This window comes from Saccopteryx bilineata, chromosome 2, assembly GCF_036850765.1.
Source record: "Saccopteryx bilineata isolate mSacBil1 chromosome 2, mSacBil1_pri_phased_curated, whole genome shotgun sequence".
In the NCBI taxonomy this organism is placed as follows: Eukaryota; Metazoa; Chordata; class Mammalia; order Chiroptera; family Emballonuridae; genus Saccopteryx; species Saccopteryx bilineata.
The window spans coordinates 139,623,445-139,635,878 of NC_089491.1; the positions used below are offsets into that span (position 1 = coordinate 139,623,445).

Sequence of the window (12,434 nt, forward strand, 5' to 3'; positions counted from 1 at the left end):
TTTAATTTAAATAAGTTATACTTTAAATGCAATTTAAGATATGCATAATTCATAGAGAATTATGTAGGACTAAAAAAACTAATTACAATAACAATGACTAATAAAACAAATAATTACAGCAACACTGGCTATCATTTAGTCAGCCAATTATGCCCAAAGTATTTTATAAAGGTTTTCTTACTTAGCTTTCACAATAAATCAGTGAGGAGAGAAAGAAAAAACAAACCAAACAGAAAAACCTGCTATTCTTGTAAAGAAGAATAGACTAACACCCAGGAAGAATATGTAACTTGTCCATGGTTACAGTCAGTAAGGGACAGAGCAGAGATTTGAACCCAGGATTGTTATGACTTCAAAAATTAGCATTCTTTGTAGGCAGAACATTAGGGCACTGAACCAAATGACCTTGAAGATGCCTTGTATATCTAGGATCTAAAATTCTCTTTTTTAACAGGTTAATATACCCAAGGTTATTAAGGCCCAAGCCCCCGCCCCTTTCAGCAACTCTCCACCCTTACCCCCCTTCAGGGAATAAAACAAGAAAGGGAGAAATGGAAAGGAAGAATTACTTAAGGTTAAATCTTTCAGAGATAAAGGGGGTGATCTGCTGGTAATGAGGAGCACTAAGAAAGTGAGAGCTCAAGGAAAGAAAAGAATTTAGATTGGCTATTAGAGAAGAACTGTCTGGCAACAAGAACTGAGACACTGGAACACATTATCAAAGAACATTATGTAGGATCAACGGAAGAAAATACAACCTAGTGAAGGGCTGTCAACACGCAAATAGTGTCAACATACACATAAGATGGGGGAAGTACAAATATAGCCTACTTGGCTCAGCCTCAGTTATAATTTAAAATAGAAAAGAAAAAAACGGAAAGTGGTAAAAGAAGCGTGACAGCCACAGGCAGGAGATCGCACCACAGTTCTGCCAGCAGAGATACAAGTAGCAAAATGATAATCCAAATATTTGTGCCACTCTTCTCAGTCCACATCCATGCACAGGTACCATTTTATATTTTCCTTTAATTCATCATCCATCAAGACACAGCATCTCTATTGGCCCGGCAAATTCACATTCACACTGATAAAATCCAAAATTTGTTTCTTAAGTATGTGTTGGGAAAAAATTTTTTTTTTAAATTAAGTGAAAGATGAGGAAGCATAGACTCCCTGCATATGCCCCGATTGGGATCCACCCGGCAAGCCACCTATCGAGTGATGCTCTCTGCCTGTCTGGGCCGCTGCTCCATTGCTCAACGACCAAGCCATTTTAGTGCCTGAGGTGAGGCCATGGAGCCATCCTCAGTACCTGGACCAAATTTGCTTGAACCATTTAAGCCATGGCTGTAGGAAGGGAAGAGGGGGAGAGAGATGGGGGGGAGGGGAGAGAAGCAGATGGTTGCTTCTCCTGTGTGCCCTGAAAATTGAACCCCGGACTTGCATATGCTAGGCTGATGTTCTATTGCTGAGCCAACCAACCAGTGCTATGCTTGGGAAAACTCTGAACGAAAAATATCACAAAGATAACTTCCTTCTGGGATTAAAAACAAAACAAAAAAACCCCCATATAATCCTGCTGGAATTGTCAGACCTAAGAAAGTTGTCTGTTTCATGTCTGTACCCGTTTTCTCACCACGTAAAATCACCCGCAGGCCAAGATCCAAAGGTAACTGCCTTAGGAAGCTGCAAAGTCCTAACACTTTTGCTTCTCCTTTGCCAATGTCAGCTGACTTTTGAGGTGAACCTTTACTAATCTGTAAAAAATGAGACGTCTGTATGTTCCTGATAGTAACAGGATTCTCTTTCATTATGAAATGATTCTTTTAGGAAAACTACGTATTATCAGGAAAAAGAGAGGATTTTCCACCAAAAAATAGACTCATCAGCCAAGATACTGCTTTTATATTCTTTCCTGTTTTTCTCTACAGACACCACCACCCTAAAGAGATGGGATGTCTCAGCCTGCACCTGTTCCTTCTACATGAACAGAAAAAACTTCTGACCAATTATTTGGTTCTGTAACACATCCTATGGAAATAACAGCAGATGGGAGCAGAAACACTTGTCTCTAGGGAAGACCTACCTTGTGAGTAGAGAAGGATCTGCATCTCTAAAAGAACACAGGTGAACACCTGCACCAGGTTCTCCAATCCCAGGAGCTCGAAGGCCTCTCGAAGAGGGTAATCGGAGAGGGGGAGTTCATTGGGCCCAGGCCTCTGGCAGATGACGGGTTCATAAACACCATAGAACTTCAGCGATCTCCCTGGAGGCGGAAGAGGTACCTCGTAGAGAATGTTATGGATGTAGCTCTCCAGCGGCAAGGGTGGCGGCTGCTGCGAGGTGACCGCCCTGTAAAGCTGGACAAGGAACTTCTTGCAAGCCTGCATGAAAGGCAGTGGTGTGATCAAACATATACTTTTGGAAACATACAGGGTGTCTCTGCTGATGTCATAGGAGTTGTATCGCTGGAGTTTCAAAAGGGACGTTGTATCTCCCTCATCGATGCTGCTGGCCAGCGAGTCCATGCTGCAGGAGGAGGAGGCGCAGACGCTGTTGTAATGCTCCGCGTTGTGCATCTGGTACAGTGTCTGCATTGCTGTGCAGATTTGCTTACTTGTCACTTCTTCATAAAAAGTGAGAACAAAACCGTAGGTGCGAGAACCATCTTCCCGGGTAATTATAAATGAGTGGAACTGGGGGTCTCTATTGTCAGTCTGTGTTCTGAAAGACAGCCCTTTGGGCATGCACAACTGTGGAGGGAGGGGGGAGAAAAGCATCAGAAAGTAGTATATGAATAACTTCAAACCAGAAAATATAGTTTGTGGGTCTCTATCCAAGCTTGTGGCCTCCAACAGCTTCTCTGAGCCACAGTTTCTTTATAACGTTTGCTACATCAGTGACTTGAAGACAAAATATGCAAGGGCAGTTTACAAATATTTAAGTACTAATTTTGGAGTAATGATCATGCTTCAAAGGAATAGGAAAATAGGTGAAGTCTCATTTGGTAAATAGAAAAACATAAAATGATGTTATTTTCTCTATTTTGAACAATATGATACTTCATCCTCGAAAAATAAAATTTGAAAGTGGAATGATTTCTAATTTACCGAAGCAGAAAAGTAGAAACCAGACATTTTAGATTATTTCCAGTAGGGATTATGTTCTACGTCTTGGAAACTACCCAGGATTCTGTCAAATTTGGGAATAAAATTAACTGACGAGTTAAAGATGTTCTATTTAAGATAACTGACATGCACTAGAAGTTAGAATTTTTTTTTAAATTCTTCTAAAAATATTTAAAATAAAACAAATTACAGAAAATTTGAATTATACTAAGGAAAACAGAACTTATAACTCAACTACCCTAACACGATCATTATTAATATTTTATATATTTCTTTTTACTTTTATATTACAGTGTGCTTTCTGCACAGAAAGTATCTTACCATACATTACTACATTTTTCTTTTTTTTGCCAGACATGATCACTGTTCATGTAAAACTGAGTTTTCCCAAATTCTCACATTACCAAAAAAACCCCCACAATTTACCTTAAAAGTTACCCGTACTTTAATTTTAGTCAAATTGTCAACAAACACTAGCTGCCTTTATAAGCTGGGCCCTTCATGGTGACATAACAGTGAGAGACAGACACAGTCCCTACTCCTTTGGAGCTTCTAGTCCAGTAAAAATGATAGATGATTAAACAATCATAAACTATAAAGTATGAGAAGTACTATAATAGGGTAATACAGGCTGCTATAAAAAAATATAGCAAAAAGATATAAACGAGAAAAGTGGGAGATACCAGGAAAAAAATGCAGAAAATCCAAGCAGAAACCTAAGCATAAGAGCAGGTGTGGCCCTGACCGGTTGGCTCAGCGGTAGAGCATCGGCCTGGCGTGCAGGGGACCCGGGTTCGATTCCCGGCCAGGGCACATAGGAGAAGCGCCCATTTGCTTCTCCACCTCCCCACTCCTTCCTCTCTGTCTTTCTCTTCCCCTCCCGCAGCCAAGGCTCCATTGGAGCAAAGATGGCCCGGGCGCTGGGGATGGCTCCTTGGCCTCTGCCCCAGGCGCTAGAGTGGATCTGGTCGCGGCAGAGCGACGCCCCGGAGGGGCAGAGCATCACCCCCTGGTGGGCAGAGCGTCACCCCTGGTGGGCGTGCCAGGTGGATCCCGGTCGGGCGCATGCGGGAGTCTGTCTGTCTCCCCGTTTCCAGCTTCAGAAAAATACAAAAAAAAAAAGAGCAGGTGTTAGTGAGATGAAGAGAGGCAGAGAGGACGGTTATGTGCAAAAGCCCAGAAGACAGAAATGTGAGGGTCTGAGGAATGAAGCTCATTGTGGGTGGAGAACAGTGTGCAAGGTTGAGGGGAGATGAGAGAGAACTCAGGAGAAGTAAGTAGGGGCTTGGTCACAAGGGCCTTGGTGAGTCCTGTTAGAAGACTGGGGAAGACAATGAAGGGCTTTTAGCAGGAGGGGTCACAATTACATGTACCCCTCGGCTCATCAACCTTCCTGCACTGAAGGGCAGGGGTTTACAAAGCGGTCCCAAGAAGGCAGCCAGAATGCCTCAGGGTCTTGGGGTCATCTTCGACTTCTCTCTCTCTTATCCATCATCCAATGCATCAACAAAGACCATCGATTCTACCTTCAAAACTACATTCAGAAACGAATTTCTCTGTTCTATCTTTACTCTTACTACTCTAAGCTAAGTCACACTCTTCCCGTGCCTGACGACTATTTAACATCCTGGTGACCAGTCTCCTGCTTTTGCTTTTGTCCCCCATAATCTATCCCATATGAAGCCAAAGTGATCCCTAAAAAGTGTAATTTGGGTTTTGTCTCTCTTCTCAAAACTCTCCAGCGGCCTCTCTTCTCACTAAAAGCTGAAATCCTTTCACTGTAACACCCTCAATATGCCCCACGTGACTTGGCTCCAGCCATTTCTCTGCCTTCATTTCCCACTCCTCTTTCACTCACCTACTCTGCTCCAATAACACTAGCCACACTAGCTCTTCTGTGATGCACCCAGCCAGCTCTTGCCAAAATTTGCTATTCCCTCTGGCTGGAATGATCTTCCCCTAGATATACACAGGGATCATTCCCTGTGGCAGATTGTAGTTTCTGAAAATGGCTCCAAATTTTTTCTAGTTCCACATGCTCTTCCAACACCTAGACATTCTCCCATCCAGAATCTGTGTGGGATGCTGAGAGGGCCCACACCAGGGACCCACCAACTTGTTATGAACAGAGCCAGATACATATTTTAGGGTGTAGGCCATAAAGTCTTTGTTACAACTACTCACCTCCACCATCCTAGTGTGAAACCACCTGTTGCCAAGATAAAGGAACAGACATGACTTTGAGAGAGGCAACCCTGCCAAAGACTATCCAAATTGCAGATTTGTAAGCAAGATAATAGTCTTGTTTAAATCAAGAGTCAACAAACTAGCCCTGGTCATGTGGCTCAATGGATAAAATGTCAACCCAGCATGCCAAGGTCGTGGGTTTGATCCCTGGTCAAGGCACAACAAGAAGTAATGAATGGTGCAAAACTAAATGGAAAAGCTAAGTGAAATGAGTTGATGCCTCTCTCTCTCTCTCTCTCTCTCCACCTTTCTCTTCCCCCTATCCTCTTTCAAATCAATGAAAAAAATTTTTTAAAAAGTCAAGAAACTACAGCCTTTAAGTCTGTAAATGAAATGTTCCTGGAACACAGTCACACTCAGCCAGAGAAGCACTGTCTATTGCTACTTGTGCATTACAACCGCAGAGCTGAGTGTCCGGGGCTGAGATTCTATGGCACACAAAGCCTCAATTATTTACTACCAAGCCCTTTGTGGGGAAAACCTGCCAAACCCTGTTAAGCCACGTAAGTAGTTATTGGGATGGTAATTCAGCAATCAATAACAGAAACACTAACTTCCTTTAAGTCTCCACATAAATACTACTTTAAAACAGTATTTTCATCCTGTGTTATTAAAAAGTCACTTCCCTAAAAAGACTTTAGTGAATGAAGCAATTAAAATATTGTGCAATTATATACATATGTAGACTATATATTAACACACATTACTACTTTCTCTAATTTTTATTTATTTATTTAATTCAGTGATAGGAGGGGAGGCAGAGACAGACTCCCACATATACCCCAACCAGAATGCACTGGCAAGCCCACTAGGGGGCGATGCTCTGCCCATCTGGGCCCCTTGCTCCATTGCAACCAGAGACATTTTTTTAGCACCTGAGGTAGACACCATGGAGCCATCCTCAGCACCCAGGGCCAACTCGCTCCAATCGAACCATGGCTGCAGGAGGGGAGGAGAAGAGACAGAAAGAAGCAAGAGGGGGAGGGGTGGAAAAGCAGATGGGTGCCTCTCCTGTGTGCCCTACCAGGAATCGAACCCAGGACATCCACATGTAGGGCTGATGCTCTACAACTGAGCCAATCGGCCAGGGCCACATTACTAGTTTCTCTAATTTTGTTTAATCTCTAGATTGCAAACTACTTGAGGACTGATAATAACCTTAAACATTCAAGAATACCACACATGGAAAAATAAACTATTTAGAGGCAAAATAAATGATGGTTGATAAGAATAAAAAGCAAAATTCGCACATAGGAGAAGCGCCCATTTGCTTCTCCACCCCTCCGCCGCGCTTTCCCTCTCTGTCTCTCTCTTCCCCTCCCGCAGCCAAGGCTCCATTGGAGCAAGGATGGCCCGGGTGCTGGGGATGGCTCTGTGGCCTCTGCCCCAGGCGCTAGAGTGGCTCTGGTCGCAACATGGCGACGCCCAGGATGGGCAGAGCATCGCCCCCTGGTGGGCAGAGCATCGCCCCTGGTGGGCATGCCGGGTGGATCCCGGTCGGGCGCATGCGGGAGTCTGTCTGACTGTCTCTCCCTGTTTCCAGCTTCAGAAAAATGGAAAAAAAAAAAAAAAAAAAGCAAAATTCGCCCAGCTCAGCATTAGCACACCATTAAAAATCTCTTTATATTTCATATCACTGATAGTAGACCTTGAAAGAACTTTAAATTTTTTTCTAAAATATTTACAAGAATTAAATTACTGGATGTATGTGAATGGAATAAGATATAGACTTAGATGAAATACATGAACACCTGGATTTGCTAGGGCAAAAATTGTTTATTCCTAATCTTGGGGAAGATTATATAAGGAAAGGTCATGGCAGGATCTTTGCATAATTATGCCTTAACATTACGGCTGCCTTCATCATAATCAGTGAGATCCTCTGCTGTTTTATGAATGAAAATTCATGTGATACATCTATTATCATCAATAAAGACTATAGGAAGAATGATTTGAATCTTGCTCCAGGCTAAACTCAAACTTGTTTAGCAAAGTGCATGGCACATAACTATTTCCAGAATGAACAAATGAATGAACAAGAAAACAAACAAAAACAATAGCTAGGGGGTATAGGATCAGACTTAATCCATCTCCCGATTCAGTCTAGAGTTCTCTTTTTACATCAAGGAGGCTATAAACAAACATAGTGACCTCCAAAGTCAACATAAAGATTTAATTTAATTGATAGGCTTTCCTTGACACTATAAACCACAAAATTACAGCTTATACTATTTTTGAACAGCTGCCAAATATTCCCTTAAGGATTTGTAGCTTTCTTGAGCACGCACTCAAACATTTACAGGAAAAGCTTGCCAAAAGTTGTGCTCCAAGTAAAGAATGACTTTCTACGCTACAGATAACAGATGTAAAAATTCTTACATTCTCTTACTGCAAATTAAAAAAAAGTAACAATTATATTTCTAATGTGAGAACCATAAACTAGAAAATGCTACTGTTTTTTTCATTATTTATTTATTTATTTATTTATTTATTTATTTATTTTCCCGAAGTGAGAAGCAGGGGTGGGGGATGGGGGTGGGCAGCAGACAGACTCCTGCAGGTGCCTGACTGGGATCCACCCAGCATGCCCACCAGAAGGCGATGCTCTCCCCATCTGAGGCGTCGCTCTGTTGCAACCAGAGCCATTTTAGCACCTGAGGCAGAGGCCATAGAGCCATCCTCAGCGCCCAGGCCAACTTTGCTCCAATGGAGCCTTGGCTGCGGGAGGGGAAGAGAGAGACAGAGAGGAAGAAGAGGGGGAGGGGTGGAGAAGCAGATGGGCGCTTCTCCTGTGTGCCCTGGCCGGGAATCAAACCCAGGACTCTTGCATGCCAGGCCGACGCTCTACCACTGAGCCAACCGGCCAGGGCCTGTTTTTTGTTTGTTTGGGTTTTTTTGTATTTTTCTGAAGTTGGGAACGGGAGGCAGTCAGACAGACTCCCGCATGCGCCCGACCGGGATCCACCCGGCATGCCCTCCAGGGGGTGATGTTCTGCCCATCTGGGGCGTCGCTCTGTTGCAACCAGAGCCATTTTAGCACCTGAGGCAGAGGCCATAGAGCCATCCTCAGCGCCCAGGCCAACTTTGCTCCAATGGAGCCTTGGCTGTGGGAGGGGAAGAGAGAGACAGAGAGGAAGAAGAGGGGGAGGGGTGGAGAAGCAGATGGGCACTTCTCCTGTGTGCCCTGGCCGGGAATCAAACCCAGGACTCTTGCATGCCAGGCCGACGCTCTACCACTGAGCCAACTGGCCAGGGCCTGTTTTTTTCATTTTTAAAAGTAAGAATTGTTATATGAATTGTCAGGTTTATTTTCCAGAAAACTTGAAATATAAATCAAGATACTCAGTAAGCTATTCAACAATCTCTTGTTATCCCCTAACATTGCTGTTGACTAACAATACCGCTTCCCAGTCCACTCTCTCACAGTAAAACAACTAAAATTCCAGCTGTGACTGCTGACCAGATTTCTTCTGGTAATCAGATTACTTTAGCCAAAGTGGGTTCACAATGCTGTGTACATCTCCTGGTTTAAGTGACCATTGTCTTTATTGTCTCTTTGGACTCTCTCAGAAAGTTTAGATAGAATTTTAATAATTCCTTTTTCCATTTTCTATCATTCCATGACTCCAACGCCCTCTCTCTTATTATAAAAATAAAAATTATTCAGAAAACTCTCAAAGAGTTGGTCAGTTGCTTTCCTTCCTTCTTTCTGTCTCTTCCTCCTTTCTTTCTTTAATAAACATTTGTTTTATACCATGTATTGAATAATACATCAGATCTTGATAACTCAAGGTATGAAAATAATTCCTTACTTCAGGGAGCTTACAGTCTAAGGAAAGACAGACATACAGACTGGGGCAAAAGTAGGTTTACAGTTATTTGTATAAAAATAATATAATAATTAATAAAATAACAATGTAAGAATAAACTTTTATATATTCATAACTATAAACCTATTTTTGCCACACCCTGTATATATCGACAGTTACAAAATGACAAGATCGTGCTACTACTAAGTGTGTTCAAGATGTTACAGAAATAAGAGGAGAGAGAGCACCTAACTACCCCTGCCTTAAGAGATGGCTTTGCAGTGGAGGTGACTCCTGGATAGAAGCACTGAAAGCAAGTAAACAACCCTTCATCTATTCAATGATTTGAACCTCTACTATGGCAAAACTAGGGATCTAGCAATGAATGAGAGAAAGCGTTCCTGTCCTAGCAGTGCTTACATTATAGTAGGAGACAGAGTTGACAACTACGTAATTAATTAACTGCTATGTGGTAAGTGCTATGAAAGGTACAAGGTGCTAAGGGAACCTAAGGGAGCTTGACTGAATGTTGGAAGGATGGTGGAAGATGGTGGTAAAAAAAATGGCTTTTTTGACAAAATTATGTTTAAAATGAAATCTGTGGTCCCTGTCTGGTTGGCTCAGTGGTAGAGTGTCATCGGCCCAGCATGTGGATGTCTCAAGTTCAATTCCTGGTCTAGGCATACAGGAGAAGTGACCATCTGCTTCTCCCCACCTTCTCTATCTCCCCCCCCCCCCACAGCCATGGCTCGACTGGTTCAAGCACATTGGCCCCGGGCTCTGAGGATGGCTGTATTTCATATAACTTGCTTAAATGGTATTGATCATGTATTCTTCCTAACAGTTTCTAGGTTTACTACATTCCTAAGAATAAGATCTATCTACTAACCTGACCAGGTGGTGGCACAATAGATAGAGCATTGTCCTGGGATGCTGAGGACCCAGGTTAGAAACCCAGAGGTCGCTGGCTTAAGTGCGGGCTCATCCAGCTTGAGCACAGGCTCCCCATCTTGTGGGTGGGGTCACTTGAGCGTGGGATCATAAACCTCATGGTCGCTGGCTTGAGCCCAAAGGTCGCTGGCTTGAAGCCTAAGGTCACTGGCTTCAGTAAGGGGTCACTGGCTCAGCTGGAGCCCCCTGGTCAAGGCATGTATGAGAAAGCAATCAATGAACAACTAAGGCACTGCAATAAAGAATTGATGCTTCTCATCTCTCCCTGCCCTTGTCTGTGTCTCTCTCAAAAAAAAAACAACAACTATCTACTAGAACATTATATAAACTTAGCAAAACTTGTAAAACTTATATCTAGAAAGCTCATAGATGCCAATAAAGATTACCTCAAAGATCGCTTCTTGGCCTTTTGGCTAAGATCAAGTGTAGTATCTGTTCTTATCAGTTTAAGATTACCTCAAAGATCTAAAATGGGGGAAAGGCAGGGAAATTTCAGCTCTATCTGCAATGCTTTTCTTCATTTAAGAGAAACGTATGAATCTGAAGCATTTTATCAATGTTGATGTGTTAATTCTGGGTGGTGGGCATAAGATCGTTGTATTGTTTTCTGTTTTATGATACTTCCATTTTTTTTCCATAATAAATCTCTGAATCAGCAACCAAATGAGATATAAAAAGCAATTAATTCAAAAACAATTTCACCTTTCACTTATCTCTGCATTGCATTCATACACATGGAATTTTATTATTTAACAAAGTTCACTGACTTGGGGTACTTAATTTCTGTGTGAAATTAATGACCCTTATTTTGAAGCACTACTGGTGCTTGTTAGAGGAATGACTGATATCACAGAAGGTGATGACTCACTGGAGTGAGAGTTTACTAACGGCAAAAACAAAGCTTTTTACCTTTAGGTGGGAATAAATTATAGCTTCTTAGAGATGTACTCACTAGTAAATCAAAGAGGAAATTAAGGGCAGTAAATCTATGACCCAAGTGCAGACTAGTTTAATAGGATGCTTTTCAGAGAGTTTTCAAGGAGTGCCAGCAAATCCTTTTAGATTTGCAGCAATAAACAAAATTCTGAGTGGTGCCTAAACATCAAAACACAAGCCTATGTATTTATTCTTCAGAGGGAAAGTTTTGCTGCTTACATAAAATAGTCTCAGAGGCAAGGGGTAAAGAAAATATCAAAGACAGAGCAGGGAAATGGAGAATTACTTTAAAAATTAATGTTCTGCAGATAGAAGCAAAAGCTATCACAAATGTCTCACTTTTAATACAGTCAAATGATTTAAAAAAAAGAGAAAGAGAACATGTCAAGTGTGGTACTTGGTTCCAAATGGCTGTGGATTCATACTGTAGCTCAGACCCTTGTTTTGGACACCATTCTGATTTCTCACAGAATAATTTATACTTTGAAATACCTTTTTAATTTAAGAGGACTACGTCTTATAATCTATTTATAGTCTTATCCATTTTTCCATTTCTTCATTTTGACAGACTTTTAATATTTTTCCATTAATTTGCTGCCATAAACAGCTGATAAATTATTTTTGCCACTGCTGTTTGTTGACTATTTTAGTCAGAAACCTGTCTGTGCTTCTCCAAGTCTCATAGACATAACAGTTGTGTCTGACTAATTATCTTTAGTTTTGTCTTCATCAAAAATGAGGATGGGCCACCAGTATTAACTTCCTATAAAATGGCATCTCTGGTTATTTTGGTATTGAGTGACAGTTTAGAGAAATAACTATACTGCACTCTGTAATGAATCAAAGTCAAAGTACCAAATAGCTTAGGCATTTTTCCTCAAAAGAATTATCATGCTACCCCCTCCTTGGGGCAAGCCCAGACTGACATGGGTTTACTGCGATAGAAATATCAGAAAGGGCCAATGTGACCCATATAATTTCGGTGCAGGTCAAAACTAAGTTACAAAGCTTTTCTTTGGGGGCGACAGCATGCAGGTGGGAAAAAAAAAGTGAGCTAGAGGGAAAAATAACCTGGATTTAACTTCTAAGACTCCCTGCATAACTTTAGATAAGTAATTCCACCTCTGTAAAATATGAGCTAGAGCCCCCCCCCCCCCGGGTACATAGAAGCATATATATGAAAGTAATATACATGAGGTATCTTGCAGGCATCTAGTAAACATTAATTTCCTCCCCTGATAGTATCACATTATAACTGGGTCTTTTGGCTCTATCTGTAAAATGGTTATAAAAACTATTCCAATCAGTGTTTCAGTCCACCTTTACTCATTTCTGTGCTTACCATGCCTGATCTCTAATTTGT

At 41.8% G+C, this 12,434-nt stretch overlaps 1 protein-coding gene and 1 pseudogene across 5 annotated transcripts in view; one reads left to right on the top strand and one right to left on the bottom strand.

Moving 5' to 3' along the window:
* Positions 1-12,434, bottom strand: part of DENND5B (DENN domain containing 5B) — a 222,288-nt gene that overhangs the window by 104,312 nt on the left and 105,542 nt on the right. For all 5 annotated transcript variants that reach the window (XM_066258056.1, XM_066258053.1, XM_066258052.1 and 2 more), the window contains one exon: positions 2,087-2,753. In XM_066258056.1, coding sequence (XP_066114153.1) covers positions 2,087-2,753 — 667 coding nt within the window. The remainder of the gene's footprint in view (positions 1-2,086; positions 2,754-12,434) is intronic.
* LOC136327690 (U2 spliceosomal RNA) lies at positions 10,529-10,689 on the top strand (annotated as a pseudogene).